Source organism: Falco punctatus (genome assembly GCF_963210335.1).
Source record: "Falco punctatus genome assembly, chromosome: 15".
Taxonomy (NCBI): domain Eukaryota; kingdom Metazoa; phylum Chordata; class Aves; order Falconiformes; family Falconidae; genus Falco; species Falco punctatus.
The window spans coordinates 11415120-11435465 of record NC_137595.1 but is presented as its reverse complement, the minus strand read 5'-3'; the positions used below and the strand labels follow the sequence as shown (position 1 = coordinate 11435465).

The following is a 20346-nucleotide window of genomic DNA, read 5'->3' as shown; positions in this document are numbered from 1 at the left end:
GATCACAACACCGGCAAGCCTGATACTGAAATATTGCATCTGAGGCATGTCCTCAGCGGTAGTTGAAATACCCCAAAAATTGCAGATAGAGCTCACCAGGATTATTTGAAGGCTAGAGAAAATTCCCTCCTCGGAGATACTCTAAGAGGTCGGTGTGCTTAGGAAATGGGAGAGGACTTGACTGCATTGTAAAAATATTTTCCTGGGCAGAAATTAGTGTGTGCTGAAGGGCTCTGCAATCTAGCAGGGAACTGAATAACAAGAACAAGTTCCTGGAAGCTGAAACCAAACAAAGTCAAATACCAAGTCAAGCGCTTGATTTTGGCACCGAGTGTGATAGGTGACTGGAACAAATCGCAAGAGCCTGGGGAGGTGACAGCGTGGAGGCTCCATCCTGAGGCCCCCAGCTCTGCACTGCCACTCCATCAGACACCTCTCAGGCGTGGTCCTGCACCCAGACAGGGGGTTGATGGACAGAGGCGGATATCTTCTCAAGAGGAAACCTACTGCAGATACAGAGGTTGACCATGAGGTTTACTCAGCTCTTAAGCTCAATGGATCCACCAGGACAGGAAATTCAGGCGACTTCTGCTTTTGCCTATGACTGGAGAACAGCCAGACCAAGGTGGGAGGTTTCAAGGCGTGGTTCACCAAGGTTACTGATGGAAATAACTCTCCTGACAGTGTTCCCAGTTTGCCCTGGAGATTCTTCAGTCTCAGGCAGCAATGGACCTTCTTTCAGAAGAACATCAGAAAATGCCAACTTTTGTCCTCACTGAGACCACAATCAGCCTTTTCTTTTGCTTTCTGGGGAAAGGAGGCTGAGGGGTGACCTATCAATCAACTACCTGAAAGCAGGTTGTAGTGAGGTAGGTGTTGGTCTCTTCTTTAAGTAGCAAGCGAAACGACAAGAGGAAATGGCCTCAAGTTGTGCCAGGGGACGTTTAGATTGGATGTTAGGAAAAATTTCCTCACCGAAAGGGTTGTCAAGCACTGGAACAGGCTGCCCAGGGAAGTGGTTGAATCACCATCCCTGCAGGTATTTAAAAGACAAGTAGATGTGGTGCTTAGGGCCATGGTTTAGTGGTGGACTTGGCAGTGCTAGGTAAATGACTGGACTTGATGGTCTTCTCCAACCTAAAAGAGTCTATGATTCTATTCCCTAAATCCTACAGAGGTGTGTTGTCAGAGCCAGGCTGGTGAGAGCTGAGTTTTCCCCTCAACACTACCTCCAGCCTCACTCACAGGGCTGCAAGAGATTAACCTTTGCTACCAGAAAAATTCCTGGAGAACTCCGAGGTCAGCTGCACTTGGTAACACAGCCAGCCAGAAATAGGTCCTTCTGCACTGTAAATGGGCAAGGCAGAGCAAAGAGTTGAGATGCAATAGTCGCTCCGGGGTGAACACAGCCTAACAGATCCATCACCTGGAAACTCTTCTTGATGTCATTTCTCACTCCTTTCACAAGCTACCTTGAGCTTACAGACCTGGCTATAGCCCTGGTCCTAGCACCTCCCATGCCCTCCGTCCCTGTCCCCAGCACACCGGTACTCACCAGGCAGCGAGCCATTGATGTAGCCATTGATGGTGTGCAGCTCTGTCCTGTTGTGAGGCAGGGGCTTAGGAGCTGCCAGGGAGCTGGTCTCAGAGTACCAGCTTTTCCCTGTGGAGAGAGGAGGATGCAGTCAGCTTTCATTTCAGAGCATTTCAGAGAAAAAGGAAACTTTCCCACGGGGGTGAAACAGTATGAAAGCCAAAATGCACGGAGGTCAGATGTGTGGTGCCTGCTGGAAATCCACAGCAGACCCATGCAAGGTTCTGCATAAATGCGGTGGTGACCATTGCATGTGATAGGACATTACTGCCTGGCAGCTTTAGCCTGTGTGATGGGAACAAGGCCATGGCATGGGATGGGGGGGGGGGGGGGGCGAGCTGCAAGCTCCCTGCACCTGGAGAACAGAAGGAATGGCAGCACTGCACCAGGAACACATTGGCTGGGGAGACTGTACAAGGCTTGGGAGACAGTGTGGGAGCCGAGCAGCTGCGTTCACACCATGGCCAAAGCACGAGCCATGGACCAGGCTGCATTCAGGGTCCAACACCAGTCAACAGGGTAGTTACCTTCATCAAACACTGCGAAGAGCATCACAAACTCCTGCTGCACGCCCTCGTTCCCATCGCTAGCCAGGGTCCCTGCAAGATGCCATGGGATGGATCTCTTTAAACATCAGCAAGCACCATGCTGGTCTCCTCAGAGAATTCCCTTTGTGCCCTCCAAGAACTGGTAAATCAAGGCCAGGCTGTGGATTGCTTTTGTCATGTCTCACGGCTGGCACAGCCCCGTTTCCTGCCTTGCACTCCCCAGAAGCCCGTGGTTGAGAGGCAGCTGCCCCCAGAAGGCGTTGAAAGGTCAGTTTGTGCTGCCTTTTCCTTGCAGGCTCTCAGGATCCGCTTAGTCACCTGAAAGAGCCCGTTTTATCTACCCCCCTTGTCAGCACCATCATCTGTGCTCGTCTAGACTTGGCTCAGTGGAGAAACTCCTGGTGAGTCACTGGAGCCTGCAGACGGTGCCCTGGGAGGAGGTGACTCGTGCCCATTCCTCTCCAGTGACTACAGAGGGCTATGGACAGCTACCTCCAGGAGATGACTCAGCCAGGGGTGACCAGTTCCACCCCAGGTACATTTCTGGGTTCCTTGCACCCGGCAAGTATTAACAGGATTTCATCACCTCTGTGTTTACAAAGGAAGGAGAGCAGGCACAGGTACCACAGACCAGGTACCTGGGGTGTCCTGCCTCTCTCCTGCCTGATCCTTAACCCTTGCTGATACAAACTTCCCTCTGGTTCTTTGACAAAACCCTGATTGATAAAGCACCCTGGCTGATACTGAACAATCACAGCTTGGTGAAACTCTGAAGGAAAGACAAACATTTGTGCCTCCATAGCAATTCACCTTATGGATAGATAAGGTTCAGGATTTCATCTGTGGTCTGAAATTTTGCAAAGGAAAGAAAAATTTCTCTCCAGAAGAGAAATCTAAAGAGTGTTTGGCTCCTGCACTGGAAAAAAGACTCTTTTAGGAAAGGGCCAAACCCCAAAAGTGTTGTTGATGACAGTTTACTGACTCCACTGCCATGTTCAGCCTCTGGAAGGTGTTTTTGATTTTTCTGTTTTTCAACTCGTGATTGTATGTGACCTGTCCACGTCCTGTCCTGTCCTTACCAGGTCGGCACACAAGCAGGGCTCCGATCAAACCAGAGTTGATGTCCTTCACACTGTCGGTGTTGGAGGAGTAGGAGTGGGTCAGGCACGGTGAGTCACCATCTGTCGGGCCCTGGTTTTGCTGGATTTCCCAGATGTACGTGTGTGTCTTCCCTGGATCCACCCTGTCACCTTCCTTCTCTAGCTGGCTGCTCTCATCCTCATACCCTGCCCCTAAAGCGAAAGGAGCAGCCAGATGTCACTGGAGGTTCATCCCCAACACACCATGGCTACAGAAATGCCTCTTCCCCCAGCCCAGAGCACAGCCCCTCTCCACCCCAGCCCCCAGGACCAGCCCAGCTCCCACCAGTGATAGCTGGTCTCAGGGCAGCAAAGCAGAGCTGTGCCGGAGACTTGCTTGTTGGGGCTGTGCACCCACCACCTGCCCTGATGCTGGAGGACACAGCCTTCCTGGCCCTAAGCATCCAACCTCAGGTTTACCGTATGTATTACCTCTATAACCGATACGGATTTGCTCATCTCAGCTCATTTCTGGGCTAGGCATGGTCTTGTTCCCCCAGGCTAAGCCACCTCTGTGACTCTCTGTCTTCACAGAGGGATGTGAACACCAGGGTCAGGGAGGGATGTGCTCTCTCCTGACAGGCAGGCCGTTGAGCAGGAGGTGCTGTACAGGGCTTGCAGCACCTGGCTATGGACCAACTCACCTTCTGACGCCTTCCAGTAGGACACCCCGATGGCGTGGAGGTTGTATGGACGGGAGGCCAAGTTCTTAAACTCGATGACCACTGTGTCATAGACTTCTGCTCGGATGGTGGGGCCCAGAAGACCTGAAGGAAGGAAGGCAAAAGGGTCAGGCAGCTGGGGTCAAGCAGCTCCCACCCAGCCATGGGCCCCAAAGGGTCTCAGCATTCCACCTGCACAGTTAGCAGTCATCTCTCATGTAGCATGGCAGCATCAACTGCTCTGGCACCAGCAAGGCTCCCTGCATTCCCAGCAGCTCTGCTGTACTGGGACTCTACCCGGGTGCTTTCCCATTCCTGGCCATGGAGCCAGCACCCAACCCAGGGCGAGTTTGGCCACTGCACTGTGGGTGCTCCTTACCCATCCATGCTGGCTTGGGCTTGGGCTGCGTGAACGAGGCATCAGGGTACTCCACAAACACGGCCTTCCTGTACTGAGTGGGGACACCAGGCGCGGGGGGCTGTGGGCCCAGATGCCCCGATGCACTGCAGGAGGAAGGAAAAGCCAAGGCTGGTTGCTCAGCCCCATCCAGGAGCAGCAGCCATCCTCCTCCTCTCCTCCCTGCCAGCTTGCCTGTCCACACTGGCCCCAGGGATCACTCACCCTGTTGTGTTCTTTGGGTTTCCTGACAATCCCCAGGAGTGTTTGGAAACATTTTGATGACAATGCCGCAGTAATTAATGTCACAGTGTTAGTCACAAAGGAACAAGACACAAGGGCAGGAGGTGCAGCGCTGTGCCCAGCTGCAGCCAGGAGTGGGCACAGCCACAGGCATCACTGCCAGCCTCCTGCCTTGTCCAGCTTTATGCTTCCCTGCCAACAGAGACCTGGAGCACTGGGAATGCTGTGATAGCAGTGGCACAGTGACTGTCCCGCAGCCACCCCCCACCCCATCCCCAGCACCTTCAGGTATAGTAGACACATCGCATATAACTTGAACATCCTCCTCAGCTTGTGCCCAGGAAAGAGACTGTGTCAGGCTGTATGGCAGGTCATAGCAGTTTGTTCTGCGGTCTGAGCAACATCTCCACATCCATTTCTTTTCTGACCAAACTGGGATTTAAAGCCATCCCCTAAAAAACTAATCCTTGCCCCAGGAGGATGAAGGAGCCTTGAAAGTATTTCACACCCCACTTATCTCTGCTGGCCACTTTCTATCTGTAAGCAGCTTAACAAATTCATTTTCCAGAAAGGATCCAGCATATTTATCAGGATAACAAAGCTATGAATTTCTCCAGGGATTTTTAGAGGCTGGCTTATCAGCCCCAGGACTGAGACCATTTCCAGTAACCAGACAGACCACTTCCAGTTTTGTTTTGTTTGGAGCAAAAGCCAGGTGGTATTTTCTTCCCTCTGAAGAAGCAGGGAGGATTGCTCTCCCTGTCTGACTAAGCCTTCATTCAAGCAGCGGTTCCCTTTGTGACTCTTCCTCAAGAGGAAGAGGAAGGAGCCAGAGTGACTCAAATTTAGGAAAGGGCGATGCGCACTCGCCCCCGTGCCGCCGGTTGGAAGCCACCTGCAGCCAGAGGATGCTGTGGGGAGAGCGGGGTTCGCCCTCCCTGGGGGCAAAGCAGGAGGGGCGCCCATGAAAACCCCATGCACGCTTTCCCACCGCGGTTATAACCCCTCGTTCAGGCTGGCAGGAAGCCCCCAACAGACATAGCCCCACTGAGCAGGGCCACTGCATTCAGCTAACTTTGCCCACGAGCTGTTATCATTCCTGGCTTGATGGCAGTAGCGTCCTGACAAAGCTTTGCTCTCCAGGGTGACCCCATGCTGGGAGGTGGCAGTGTGGCAGGGTCACTGACACTGGGCTGTCCGCTGTCAGGAAGCTGTGCCTTAATCTCTAACTCACACAAAGCCCAGCGTTGAAAACACATCCCTGACATATGAAGGTCTGGTCCTGCTAATGCCGTGGTAAACAAGGCAGAAATCCTCTGGAGCCAGGGGGATTTTGCTGGCATGTGAGGGCATGGCTGGGAGGAGACTTGGTGACACCAGGGCTCAGCGCTGGGTCCCAGCTGGCACGGCAGAGCCTGGCAGCCTTTGCGGCGGATGGGGAGGCAGAGTTCAGCACAGGGACATCTGATCCAAGTGCTTCTGGCCTGTACTTGGTTCCCTGCACTTGGGTTCCCCATGGACTTCCTACCCCAGGGCCACTGAAGCCAAGGCAAGGAGATACGTTCCTGGCGCCTTCGATCAGCATTGTTAGCCGCACTATCTGTTCATCTCTCGGAGCCGGGAGACAGCCAAGGTAAACAATCTGCACTGCTGAAGCACTCAAACGTGGGCTGCTGCTGCTATGTGGCCAACTCTGAGCCGGAGCCGAGATCCCTGTGGCCGTCGCAGGATGCGACCCCTGCCCCGGGGTTGCATGTAGGAGGCAGAGAAATTGAAACCGTGGGGAAGGCACAAGCAGCTCTGGCCTGGCGTGCCATATCCCATTCATTTGGCCGAGCTTTCCCACAAACATGCCAGAGAAACACTGGATGCATAGAGGGGTTTTGGAGGTCCTACCTGGACGTGCACCCTTGGGGGCTGCCATGGGATGCTGGTACTAGGAGGGAAAGCCGGTGGAGCAGAAGACAGCCCACGCACAGCTCGGGGGCACCTCAGCTCTGGCAGCAGCTCCCCTTCTGCCAGCTTCTCCTGGCTCGCTCCCGCACACCCCTTCTCCCCAGCCTGGCTGTTTTCCTGCGCCGCCTCCCAACCGAGCTGAGGCTGCCAGGCCAGGCAGAAGAAGGCACTGTTATCCAGCTGGGAACAGTCACGCCAAGCAAACCCCAGCTCCCACCACAGCTCCGCTGGGAGCCGTGCTTCCCAGGCGTGCCCTGCCTCTCCGGGGTGGAGCATGCCACCAAGTCCCTCTCAGAAAACCAAAGTTATCTTTCCTGTTCCAGAGAAGGACAATTGACCTCAGGCTGCCTGCTGATGGCCTACTTGTCCCCAGGGCATGGCCAGGTGCCTGAGGCACTCCCAGGTCAGAAATGGTCTGCAAGTGTGTCCTTAAAGCCAGGGCCAAAATGGAAAGACACAGGGTTGAATTAACAGCCTGAGTGACCTCAGCTCCACCACCACACCCTAATGGATCCGAGTGCCACCTTAGTAAAAGCAGGGTGGGAGGCATTAGTAAAACAGGGGGTGCTGGATGCAGTTTTCCAATTTGAAGTAATCAAAATGGGGGAAAACCCAATGTTACTCTGATACAGCAACTATGGCACCAGAGCCTGGTTTCAGTGCCTGACCACAGCTCCCCACTGCTCCAGTCACTGTGGGTCTGAGATGGGGCTGTAGGCTGACACCACCGCAGCACAAAGCCTGGGGAAGGGCACGTGGCAGGGCGGCAGAGGGAATCAGCATGGCTTGATCCACAGGGGATGTAGCCATCCAGCTCTGTTCCCCGTGCTGTAAGCTCAGAAAGCCCATTCACAGCCATGGGCGTCCAAGCCAGCTGTGTCTCCAGACAACATCATCCTGATGCCTGAGCAATGCAACTGCCACTTTTGTTCCTACTCTAAAGTACTTGGGCAAAACTGCCATGCCTTCCTCCTTCTTGTCACGGTGTACAAACACCATTATTTGCCCAAACACTAAAAAAATACTTTCATTCCCTAAAGGAAAAAATTCAGCTCCAGCAATGTAATGTACACAAAGATATAACTAACTAAAGCTGAGTTTTACTAGAGGCAGACACAGTGGACACCCTTTGCTGCCCTGAGTTATGTCAGGAGGGCACAGCCAACCTCCCTCTGCAGCCCCTACAGAACCCCACCTCCCCTTGCATTTCCCCAAAACTTCCAGGATGCAGAAGAGAAAGCACAGGCAGGAGAACCAGCTCTTGGCTCTGGGCACAGACTTTAAAGGATCACAGCAAACAGCACTGAGATAAAGCAGTGCACAGCAGTAGAGCAGAGCAGGTCTGTGTCTCTCTCTGAAGATTTATTGCACCTGTGCATTATCAGGTGTTGCACTTACTGACTCCCCTTTGTGCAGAAACACCCATTCCCAGCTGCACCAGCAGCTCAGTGCACCCACCTTGCCCCCATGCACCTGCCCACACCCGAGCTCACAGGGCTGTGTGTGCCAGGGTGGGACAACACCAATAGCAGGGTGCTGGAACTGCAATAGAAAGAGCTTTACCCTGCAGGCGCTTGCAGCACGGAGAGCAGATCGCTGTGTACGTAGTTCCAGGCAGTTTCCACTGCACCGATGTAGTATCTTCTGACTTTGCTGATGCCCTTCTCAACCAGGCAGAGAAGCAGGAGGCCATGCAGGGCTCCCACCAGCATCATGCCCGCTGGCTGGGAACCACTCTGGCTTCAGGAGGAAAAGTGAAAAGAGAGGAATAAGAAAGGAAAGAGGAGAGAAAAGCCTTTATCTTCTCATCCAGCTGTTGTAATCCACAGGAGATGATGATTTAAAGCCAGCACCCACAGGCTCAGTCAGAGCACTGGAGACTTTCTCAAAGACATCAGGAGACTAATCACTCGAGCAGGTTCGTGCAAAGAAGAGCATGCAAGCACTGGACTCTGCCTCTCTTCCTCTGGGGTGGCAGTGACAGGAGGAGAGGAAAAAACAAAAGGAAAGGGAGGGCAGTGCAGTGGTAAGCTCTGCTGCAGGACCCAGCTGGCTCCGTATCCTGGCCTGTGTCCGGGAGCGAGGTGAGGAAAGGGAGGGTTGCAGAGGAAGGGGAATTTAGGTGTGGTCTCTGCCTGGTCCCACCTTCCCTCTCACCACAGAGGGGAAGGAGAAGAACAGGTTACAGACCAGTGCCCTGCTGCCGCCCAGGTTACAGGAGCCTTTATTTCCCCAGCAGGTTAGTCTGGGCTTGCATCTGGGGCTGGAGCTCCCCAGAGAGCCAGCAGGTGCCTTCTGTACCTGCTAGCCCCCATAGCTTCAGGAAATGGGGATTTCGGGGAAAATTTGTCTTCAGGATGCAGATGGTTTATTGCAACGAAGCAGGAGAGGCTGCTGCATGCTCCCCAGTGCTGCGACCCTCCAGGGCACGTTGCATTGGCAGGGGCAGGGCTGGAGGTGAGGCAATAGCCAGGAATGCCTGTCCTGTGGGTGCCTGCACCCCAAGCCGTGATGATTTAACCTTGATTTGAGCCATATGGGAGGGAGAGGGTTGGGGTGATCCCTAGGAGTCCCCATCCTGCCAGCTGCTCCTCACCCTTCTCTTCTCCCAGGGTCCTGCTGAACAGGTCAGAGAAGATGCACTGAAATGTTTTTGCAAATTTCTTCTGTTTTTAAACTCACCAATTTTCAATATCTCTTTTTTAACAGCCCAGGAAACACTGTGCCCAAATGCACACACACGTGCTCACACACACACACACACACACACACACTAGCAAGTGGTTCTCCCTTGGCTCACAAAGGCAGGAAGATGAGGAGGAACAGAACACCCTGCATGGCCCCAGCATCTGCCGGGTGAGCGAGGTGGGGAAATGTCCCATAAATCACACTGTAGGGCAGCAGCAGTGCAAGGGCAGCGGTGACCCCTTTGGTGACAGTCCCAGTGCGTGCAGATGCATCCATGTGACAGGTCTTGGTGCCTGGGCAACAAAGGGAGGTGGTGGGGATGGCAGAGGGATGGGTGTTTTGGGGGTCCCAGACATAAATCCTTAGTATGAGGCAGGTGGGACTGGTAGGGGATGGGATGGGAGACAAAAGCTGAGCTGCCTGGGTAGGGGCAATCCCAGCAGATGCAGGAACACGTTCTCTGATGTTCCAGTGCCCCACGTAGCTAAGCATAATGGGTATGGGAATGACCTTGAGCATCCCAGCCCCACGGGCTCACCATGCAGAAAAACCCAATGCCTGTGTCCCTCTCATGGCTCTCTGTCCCTCTCCCTCAGCGAGGGTCCAGTTCTTACCACCTCACTGGGGACACCCCCTCTCTTCCCACCCCTCTCCTTATGGCAGCCCCAGGCCTGAGGGGGAAACCATCCTGGGCAGTTGTGCGTGGCTGGGGCTGCCATGGCGGCAGTGAGGAGCACCCGGGGGGGCTCCCCCTTGGCCCATGTAAAACCCCAACGCATCGGGGGGCTGCCCACTCCTTCCTGCGCTCACCATGGGGCTGGCTGACACAGCAGGAGCTGGGGCAGAGAGCGCTCCCCCCGCACCACCCAGCCTGCTCCTGAAGAGGCGAAAAGCCAGTAAGAAACACATTTCCTCCAGCTCGTGCGCTGGCGGCTGGCTCGCCGCCCAGCCTGGGGCTCCTGTTCTTTGTGAGGAAGATGAGCAACCATGCTCCCCATGTTTTTCAGCGAGTATTTTGGGGCAAAACAAGCGGTGTGTCACATTCGGGGATGCCCTGGGTACTTTGCACCACCTGCTCTGGAATGGCGAAGTGGAAGGATATTGTTTAGTGCTGGAGGGGAAAGGGTTGTCCGGAGGTCTGGGTGAGACATGGGAGATCCGGGCTGTACTTCTGGCACTGGTGTCCCTTGCACTATGGACGTGACTAGATTCTAGTCATCCTGTCTGGGAATGTCCCGGTGCTGTGAGAATGTGCTCACCCAGAAAGGCTGGAAAAGGTGTTTCTTCCAGAAACAGATGGGGAAAACATCACCAAGCAGACAATGTGACCGTGAAGAGGGCAGTCGGTGGCGGTGGCAGCGTGGGATGGCCACATGGGAGGGTTGGGGTTGGCTGCCAGGAGGGGTGGTCCAGCTCTGGGTGCTGGAGATCTGTATAGGTCAGCATGGAGGGCATGGAGGCTTATTGTCTCTAACCCTGGCAAGGAGTGCTCCAGGCACAGTGGGATGGCAACATCCAGGGATCACAGAAGGGAGTCAGGCAAAGCTTCCCTTGGGGGGCTACAGTGGCAGGAGCCTGGAGACAGTCAGAAATTAATGGTTGTGACACTGGCAGGTGCTGAATTACTGGGTTTAACCATTTTCAGCTACCCGGAGGCAGCTCCAGGTTCCTGGCCCAGAGACATAAGAGTAAACTGGTGCGATGGGGTCTAACCTGAGGGAGCAGAAAGAAAATTGTATTATCAAGATACTCAAGGCTGTGAGAAGGGGAATCCAGGTGTGAAACTGGAGGACACTTGGAAATAACTTGGGAAGGAGGCCCAGACCCTGGCACTCGCTGCACACAGCAGGTATCTTTGTGCAGACACATGAGAGCTAGTGCAGAGTGAAGTGCATTGAGGACAGCCAGGCATCCGCAGGGAGCCCAGGCACAGCCTGCCAAGGTGCAGCCCACATGTCCCAGCAAAAGCATGCATGGGCCCAGCAAGTGGGGTGGCATTAGCAGCCTTGGCACTTCCAAGGGCTCTGCAAACCTGTGCGGGTGCCACTGCAAAGCATCGGAATTACCCATGCATGGCTGGGCTGGGCCAGGCAGACAGCTGCGCCTTTGAGAGTTGCGGAGACACATTGTCATTCTGGTCCTGTCTGGAAAGATGCACAGCATGAGCACATCCCTCCCTGTGACACAGTGCCGGGGCACTGTCCTCCCAGGGAAGCCAGGACAAGCTATTGCCACTGGGAGTCCCAGAGAAACCTGCTTGGCCAGAGCCAAAGACCCACGTGCATGCAGAAAGTGCTGGTTGTTTCCCTGAATTGTGCAGTTCTCAGCTCAATACGAGGCTGGGGCAGATAATGACTCAGAACAAAGTGAGCTATGTCTAATCTCTCCTGGGACATTTTTTGTGTGTATGTGAGAGTGAGTGACTCATGGCAGCTTCTCAGGAATGCAGAGTATGTCAGAAGTAACACTCACCTTTCCCAGCACTCACATGGGCAGAGGGCACCGAGACACTGGCTGTGCCATGTGGCACTGGTGATTTGGCCAAAGGACCAGGCATGGCCCCTTGTACCAGCACTTCTGAGCTGGAGCGTCCCCCGCTGCTGCCTGCATCCCACCTGGACCCTGCCTGCCCTGGGGAGGGCTTGGTTTTGGTGCATGGGTGCTCCAGCCTGAAGGTCAGCAGGATGCATCCCTGCTCTTCCACAGACATGCCCTGGGCAAGTCCCTGCCACATGGGCTTGCCATGCTTTCTCCCCATGCCGCCGGGCACATGCTGCTGGCTGGCTCCTGCCCAGCCCGCCGGCCATGCCCACCTGGGTGTGTGCCACGCTGACTCATTTCACCAAATGCCGCAGGAAATCCTTGTCATCTTTCCAGCGCCTGCCTGCACAGCTGGAGTGAAGGATGCTGCAGAGGTTTCCAGCCTCCTCTCCAGTGCCAGTTCTGGGGTTTAGTCACAAGGGATGTATTTATCCCATGTAACAAGCGCCATCGTGCTCTACAAGGGCAGAGGTGCTTTAGGGGAGCTGCTTTTTTCAGAACTGTCTCAGAAATAAAAAAATATTAAAACAAACCACCAACCCATCAGCCAAAAAGGCATCTCTCCTGGAATTTTTGTCTTCATCCAGGCTGCTGCAAAACCAGCCCCGATGAAGAGAAAAACACTGGCATTAGTGCAGATAACTCACTGCAGGACCAAAGCCCACACCTGTCTTTGAGGGCAAAAACACCCTCATTTGGAACCAAAGCTCTGGGCTGGAGGACAAATGCCTGGCAGACCTTGCTCAGCCACTGCACCCCAGCAAGGATGGAGCAAAGAGGGCGTGCAGCCCCGTGCAGCTCACAGATCAGCTGAGCCGCAGACAGCACGGCCCTGAGGGAGCAGCGGGACTGATGGCACTGACAGCCCTGAGTATCCAGCAAACCCAGCCCCGAGGTTCCCTAGCCCCAGAGCAGAAATGCCGATATGCAGGAGGTCCCAAAAATAAGCATGGTCTCCTGCCCTGGCTTTCCCCGCAGTAAGCGGGTCAGCAGAGCATTTCTCCTTCCTCTGTCATTCCACACGTTGGAGGCATCTCTGAATGATTCAGGCAGCAGGAGCACAACGGCTGTGATCTTGACACAGGGCGCCCAGGGGTCTGCACCTGCAGAAGCTGGGGAGGACAAGAATTTGGGGGTCTCACCGGCTAGAGGATGCTCCCTGCAGCTGCTGGCTTTGCACAGCTGTTGCTAGAAGATCTTTGCTCCTCAAGTGTCAGAGCAGATTGGAGAAAACAAGAGCAGCCTCCAGAAACACGCGTTCTTTGTAAATCACCTATTTACCCTGGCTGATTAAATGAAGCTCAGAGCAATTGTTCTCCCCCTAGCTTGCTTTGAGGGTTGCTGCTGCTGGGTCAGCCTGGAGATGGGGTCACGTTCCCAAGGGGTGTCTCATTTTTTTGCTGTCTGCCATGCACTGTGCCTAGCTCATCTCCTGAGACACTCTGGCTGCTGCAAAAATTCTGGAATAAGACCCAAGACCCCAGGGCTGCTCATGTTCAGCAAAGATTCCCCTGCACCATCCAAGAAGCATCTCTCCTTCACAGGTGCTGTGCTTGGGGCCATGGGGAAGGGTCATGGTAGTGCCCTGCCTTACTCATCCCCACAACAGTCAGTACTGCTCGACCCTGGCATCCTCACACCATCAGAACTCCTTGGCAAGCCAGAAAAGGGGATAAATTTAACACCAGAATTTAATGGCACTCCACGGGAATAGCTTATCTCAGAAAACTTCTCTCTCAATTGTTGCCAAGAAGAACTGGATGCAGGGAGCTGTAGCAAGCTCCTCCACAGCCTGAAGCCCTCCACCCAGCTGGCCCCCAGCCCTGGTCTGTGCCTGGCACTGGGGCAGAGCTCTGAGCCTGAGGAAGTTGCTGCAGCTACCACCCATGGGTGTCCCTGCACTGCACTCAGCTTGTCCCCACGTGCCCAGCCCAGGCTTCGGGGCTGGCAGGGGTGGCTGCTGGCCAAGCAGCAACAGGAGAGGGTGCAGACTCACAAGATTGAGGGATTGTCAGGGATGATGGGCCAGGATCTTGGCCAAAGGGGCAGAAAACGGGGAAGTCAAATGAAGAGATTATGGTGCATCCAGGAATTGTTATTTACCTTTTTACAGCTCAGGAAACCGCTGCAAGGAGCAGCAGGACTTGCCCATGGTCACCTGCAAGGCAGTAGCAAGTCAGAAAGCGAGTGCCTGTATCACCTGAGCAGCCACTCGGTATCATTTGCTGTGCTCCAGGCTGGTTGCATCCATTCACTGCCAAAATCAGGGCTTCTCAGCAGCAGGGACCGCTCGAGGGGCAGCTGGGGGCTCACTGCCACTCTCAGCTCAGTGCTGTGCCTGATGCCACTCAGCCTGCCTTCCTGTTCCCTAAACCCAGCTGGCAGAAATCCCAGCTGCCCCTCGAGCAGTCCCTGGCTTCAAGCCTTTCCTTTGTGGCTTGAAAATGGGGGAGAGCCAGCCTGCGCTGAAAAGTCCCCCATAGCAGCTGGTGGGGAGAGAACAAGGGCGGTCGCCCCCACCTATAGATATCGAGTAACATAAAGGGCTGGAGTCTGAGTTTGTTTCATTTCCAGAAAATGAGAAAAGAGTGAGAGACAGTGGCAGAAAGAAACCCCGCTGAAAATCCCCGCACTCTTGCTTTGACAGAGCTGAGCTGCAAATTTCCTTTCTGCAAGCTGCAGCATGTCCCCGACCAGCCACCAAGCTGGGGCTGTCCCTGCGCAGCTGCATGACACCAGCACGGATGTCCCAGCTGGGGGAAGGGGAATTCAGACGTCGCTTTCGCTGTACTAAAGGCAGCAACACGGTGGTGGCCTTGGCAGAGTGCTGTGGAGCCGGGGCCGCAAGGCCGGCAGCATCGCAGCCACATCACGCTGAGCCACCGGAGCAGCAGCTTGGGAGCCCCAGGATACTGCAGCCCTGCAGGTCCCTGCGCACGGGGGGCACGTTTCATATCGACGAGGGACCCTGGCATCTGGTGGAGATGGCCAGGTACGGTGCCTTGCTGAGGCGCCCGGAGGGGCGTTGTGGGTCCATTTACAGAGCATTTCTGGGAGCTCTGCAGATGGGGACTTGCCAAGGGGACACGGTTTTGCTGACTGTTATTTCCTGGTACTGCTCGCCCTGGCCGTGCACAGCTGCTGGAAGCCCACATGGGCTGGCAAGCTGCGGCTTAGCCCGGGTGGCACATGCTGGGAGGCAGTGGTGGTGCTGGGGGTAGGGGAAGCCTTTGAGATGGGGAATGGGTTTTTGTGCCTGTGTTTCCTGAGTTGAACAGGGCTGCTTGCCAGGCAAGTGCCTTGCAGGGAGCCCCAGCGGCTGAAGTGCTAGTGCTGGGCTCTGCTGCTGCACTGCCAGCCCCTGTGCCACCCTCTGTACCAAACTGGGCCTGACCCCATTGCACAGGAGCCCCCAGCTCGCCAGCCCCTCCAGCCCCCCTGTCAGCCCAGTTCCTTCCCCACTGTGGAAGAAAGGCAGGTGCCTGCCCCAGGTGATGGTGCAGGTGCGCTGGGAAAGATGGAGCCATGCTGCAGATGCTCAGGCCAGGGGTGCCCCTGGGACCACATGTGCAGGGGACACCCCAGCTGGCACTGGGGAGAAGACACAAGAGGAACTGTGCCTGGCCCCAGGGTTACAGGGGCAGCCCTTTGCCCAGGGCAGGAAGGCAAAACCAGAGACATGTGCTGTGTGGGGATGGGAGCCCACCGCATACCGGACTTGCAGGAGACCCCAGTGTTTGGATGGGATTTCCGAGATGAAACACTACTGCCAGGCACCTACTTGCCCCCAGCCATTCCTCCCCATCAGGCATCCCCCCCCAGCCACCCCATCTTCTTTTCCCAGGGGAAGCTGCTCTGCTCACTGCCAGTCCTACCTAGAGCCAAGGTGGAGACCCAGCAGAGACATGGTGCTCTTGGCTGCTCAGTAGTCGATGTAGGATCTGTCCGACAGTCTCACTAACAGCTACATCTGATTACTGGGTCACCAAAGGGTGACCACGCTGCACCTGCAGGAGCTGCCCTTTGATCTGCTGGAGACAGGAGGACCAAGGCTCTCCAGGAGCATGGCGGGGGCAGAGGGAGCTCTGATCCTGAGCAATGTTGCAGGGCTTCAGCCGCCCAGGAAAGCAAATGCAGCTTTCCAGTTGCCAGAGAGTAAATAAACCCTTGTGGAGTGCACTTTCCTTCTCTGGGTGGTTATGAAAGCAAAAGCCCTTTGGAGCATCCTGTTTACAGGGTCCCTGGGGCTGAAGGCTGGGCGCTGGGCTGGACACCCGGCTTCTCTCCCCCTGCACCCCCATGGCACCCGTCCCTCCAGCTGTGCCTTGCCTGGCCCTCGGCACCTCAGAAGGCCGAGTCCCAAAGCCCAAACCTGCTGTGGGCAGCAGCCCCCAGCCCCCACGGGGTGACTGTGTGCAAGACATCACGCCTCGGTCCCTGGGGAAGTGCTGTCCTGCCACTTTGGCAGGTTGCGCACACACCACTCCAGCCAGTTCCCCCTAATCAGGGCAGCGCAGGAAACACATGCGGTGCTGCTGCGGCTGCCGACACGTCCCGCCTGCCTGCCAGGGGGAAGGAGCTGCCGGGCTGTTTGTGAGGGATGTCCTGGCCACCACGCAGTGCTGCCCTGGTTCCCAGAACGTTGCCTGTTCCACCACCCATCACCTGCTCCCACTCATGCACTGGTTTAGTTAGCCCCACAGGAGGGTCAAGCCTGCTCCTCCTTTGCTTACAATCTCTCCAGGAGGATCTTATATATATCTATATATATATATAAATAATTTTATTTTTATTATTATTAATTCTATTTTTTTTAACCTGTTGTATCTCAGGTTTCCCAGCTTTGCCACTCCCTGAGCAGCCACGTCCCCAGGTGGGAAGCAGGTGGCTCTTGTTCTGCAGCAGCTCAAGCGCCTACCGGCCCAGCCGCGGGAGGGCTGGCGGAGGCGGAGGCGACGGCACACCGTGTCCCCGCCGCGCTGCCCAGCCCAGCTCGGGGGCGCCGCAGGGCACAGCCGGGGGGGGCGCCGGCCGCAGCCCCTCCGCCCCGCTTCCCACCCGAGCCCCGGGCCGCGCCCCCCACCGGCCCCGCTCGCCTGAGGGACCCCCGGCGGGCGAGGCCCCGGCGGCCCGGCCCGGCGCGGCCGGGGCGGTAGCGACTGGCAAGAGGCGCCGCCGCGGCCGCTCGCAGCCGGGCAAGAGCCGCCGTGGCGGAGGCAGCGAGCGGCCGCGGGCGCTAAGACACCCGGGGAGCGGCCTCTGCCCCCGCCCTGGGCACCGCGGGACCCTGCCCTGGGGGACAGCGGCGGGGGGCCGAGCGGGCCGCGCCGCGGCAGTGACAGAGGCGACGGTCCCACGGTCCCCCCCGCGGGGCGCTCGGACGGACGCGACCGGCGGCGCAGCCGGTGCCACGGCGACCCCGCCCCGCGCGCTCGCGGCCGCTGCGCCCCACGCGCCTGCGCGGCCCCGCCCCACGGCGCCGCGTGCTGGCCGCGTCCCTCAGCTCGGTGACGCGCCGGGGCGCGGTCACGTAGCGGCGGCGGCGAGCGGAGCCCTGTGGCGCCATGGCGGGGCCGGGCGGAGGTGGGCCGGGCCGGGCCGGGCGGGCATGGCGGCGGGGGTCCTCCCATTCCCCCCGCCCCCGGCGGCGGGTCCCTGGCGGCCCCAGCTCGGCCTCCCCGGCAGGGAGCGTTTCCATTGACAGGGCGCGGCGGCCGGTACCGGGGCTTGGCGCCGCCTGAGGGCCCGCAGGGCGCTCTGGGGACGGCTCCCGGGACACGGTTGCTCGGCCCGCGCCCTGCCGCGAGCACCGAGGGGGGTGGGGGTCCCGGGGACGGGGTCCGAGGGGGTCTGTGGCCCGGGGGGGATCCGAGGCCCGAGGGGGGAGGGCGTGGGGCCTGAGGGTTCCCAAAGGCGCAGGGGCAGCGGGCGCCAGGCCCCGCGGGCGGGGTGGCTTGGTGGGTTCCGTGTCCCTGGGGAGGCCCTGGGCGGCTGTCGGGGGGCGGGGGGCCAGCAGGCCCAGCACTGAGCCTCTCCGGGTGCCCGCAGGTGCGAAGGAGGACTTGTTGAACGTGCTGGACCTGGCGGAGTACACCAAGAACCGGCCCTGGTGGCGCAAGGTCTTCGCCCCCAGCTCGGGGTCGAGTGCTGAGAAGTACAATGTGGCCACACAGCTGGTGATCGGAGGGGTCACGGGATGGTAAGATGTGCTGGGGTTGCTGTTGCTCGTGGCGGGCAGGATGCCTGTAGGCACTAGCCAGGCTTTCGGGAACACGCTGGCAGGTGCAGGGTGATCATCTGGCAATCTTTCAGAGGAGGCAGGTGTCCAGCTTGCTCGTCCCACTGTGCCCTGGTGTGGTCTGCTGAACTGTGGGAAGTCTTAAAAGCTGTCACTAAACTGGAACTGTTAGAACTAAGACTTATCTGCTAGGGAAAAAAAATGGCATCAGTCTTTAATTTTTGAGGTGAGATAATTCTCTTCTAGCTTCTGGTGTAAAGTGGTAGTGTTGATTTTAGGACAGGCAAATAGAGTCTCTTGGAACGAGGATACCTTCTTCCCTGGAGATGGATGTGCTTTAGAAGTCTGCACAAAAGCCCTCCGTGGAGGTGGCTTGCTGCACCTGTGGATATGGTTCCTGGGGTTTTGTGTCACTTGTAGCAGCTTGGAGCTGGTGGCCTGTGGCTTTATTTGCAGCTTCATTCCCAGAGCAGCATTGTTTGAGATGAAAACTTGGTGTAATCACGTTGCTTTGCTTCTTGCTGTGCCGGTCATCTTCATCTGGCACAGGTGTGACCATTTAAAAGTGTATGACAGACCTTCATTTTCTGATAGAAATACGAGCTGTCCACCTCTCTCGTATCTTCACTATGTGTATGTATTCAGAAATGGGTAAAAGCAAGTTGCTGTGTTGTTTTGCCATGTTGATAAGGAAACTGTGGTCAAAGTAAAGTCTGGTTTGGGAGGTACAATACACTAGCCCTTTTCTGCATGACTGAGCAATGGCCTGGCGCTTGCTTGAATTCTGGTGGCTGCAATGATGTCTTTCACATTGAGAGCATGTAACCCAATTTGGAGACCAGTATAGCTTTAGACCACCCTTGTCTGCTTGTTTCAGTGTTTCTCTTCTGAGAAACAAAAAGGAAAAGTTTGGGGAACCAAGAGGCTTGCCTTGTGATCTGCTCCCTGTGCGCTATCATGAAGCAGCAGCAGATGTGCTGCCTAATTTCCCTTCAGAGATGATATCAGTTGTTTTTTTAAAAAAAAACAACTAAAATCACTTGTTGCTTTTGGTGAAATCATGAGTTTCCCATTACTCTTTTGGGAGAAGATTAACATTGAAGAGATAAGAATCAAAACTGCAAAAGGCTGAAATGTGATAGTGAGAAGTAAAAAGCTATAAAGCGTCATTTTTGGCTGAGTGCAGATTCTTTCTCTGTGGTTGCATGTGGGTTTCTTCTGCTGTTCGTCAGGCTGTCTCCAAGTCTTGGGTAATTACTGTCAAAGGCAGCCTTGCCTGTGGGAAGCATGCTGAGGAGTGTGTTTGGCATCTCGTTCTCCTGACTGGATCCTTGTTGATTTGTAGGTGTACTGGATTCATCTTCCAGAAAGTTGGAAAGCTGGCGGCGACAGCAGTGGGAGGTGGCTTTTTCCTACTTCAGGTGTGTATGAACAGCGGGCAAGCTTTTCAGAGAACTGTGCTGTGGGAGACGAAGGGCTGTCTAGTGATCATTACCTGCTGGGACGTGTGGGGCCAGTTCCCCGCTCTGCCAGGAGCCTTGTGTGGCCATGGATGTCAAGGGTGTGTGTTCCCCAGGGTGCATAGATGCAGCAGCAAAATAGGGTCAGTGTGTGTAAACTTAAGGATTGCCAAAAGGTTCTCTCCGCTTAGGGTCTGCTAACAAAGGCCAGGCCAAAGGTACGTGGGGGCTGTTATTGCAGGGGTACCCGAGTAAAGCAGGAGGCAGCCTTCAGCTACTGCAGGACTGTCTGGTCAGAACTGGGTACTGAGTCCTATGCTTGTAGAGATGGTGTCCCTGTAGGAACAGCCCTGGATGTCAAGAGGGATTTGTCCATGTCTGTAATATGCTTTCTGTCAACCTGGCTACTTGAGGAGTCAGGTCAGCATGGATAGGGTAGAGCATTGGGAAAGCGAAGAAAAACTCAGATCTCTCTCTCCTCAGCCATTTCTCCTGGTTTGCAAGAACCTTGGCACTGAGGGGAGCTGCTCAGTTGTAGACATCTAGCAGGTACATCCTGCAGGAGGCAGAACAGCTCTCAGGCCTTGCCCAGCAGTCTTGTTTGCTTTTCAGGTGTTGTCTTGTGTGTAACTCGTTCTCCCCACTCTTCTGTCTCTGTTTGTTCTGCTGAAAGCCAGAAGCATGCTCTCAGCAGGGAGAGTTTCACAGCTGAATCATCCTGACCAGATAAAATATTTAGAGAGGAACAGGCTATTAATAGCTGTGTCCACCCACAGCAGCAGGAATGCTGCAGAGTCCCAGCGATATACGTGGCAGTTGTGAGTGGGAGGTGATGCCAACTTTAATATATTAGAGAATAGAGGCTGAAACAGGCTAAGCT

The 20346-nt window shown here is 55.9% G+C and overlaps 2 protein-coding genes across 4 annotated transcripts in view; one reads left to right on the top strand and one right to left on the bottom strand.

The window, feature by feature from the left end:
- The window catches only part of F8 (coagulation factor VIII), a 33152-nt gene extending 18689 nt beyond the window's left edge, over positions 1–14463 (bottom strand). For both annotated transcript variants that reach the window (XM_080365466.1, XM_080365467.1), the window contains exons 1-6: positions 8103–14463; positions 4323–4447; positions 3926–4048; positions 3222–3434; positions 2122–2193; positions 1556–1663 (exon numbers count right to left, since the gene is read on the bottom strand). In XM_080365466.1, the coding sequence (XP_080221592.1) occupies positions 1556–1663; positions 2122–2193; positions 3222–3434; positions 3926–4048; positions 4323–4447; positions 8103–8254 (793 nt within the window). In that variant the 5' untranslated portion in view covers positions 8255–14463. The remainder of the gene's footprint in view (positions 1–1555; positions 1664–2121; positions 2194–3221; positions 3435–3925; positions 4049–4322; positions 4448–8102) is intronic.
- Positions 14464–14614: 151 nt separating this feature from the next.
- The window catches only part of FUNDC2 (FUN14 domain containing 2), a 10822-nt gene continuing 5090 nt past the window's right edge, over positions 14615–20346 (top strand). The window contains exons 1-4 of one of the 2 annotated variants that reach the window (XM_080365564.1): positions 14615–14760; positions 15613–17351; positions 17817–17967; positions 19352–19427. In XM_080365564.1, coding sequence (XP_080221690.1) covers positions 17333–17351; positions 17817–17967; positions 19352–19427 — 246 coding nt within the window. In that variant the 5' untranslated portion in view covers positions 14615–14760; positions 15613–17332. Of the gene's footprint in view, positions 14761–15612; positions 17352–17816; positions 17968–19351; positions 19428–20346 lie in introns of those variants that run through there. The other variant, XM_080365565.1, reaches the window with a different exon arrangement.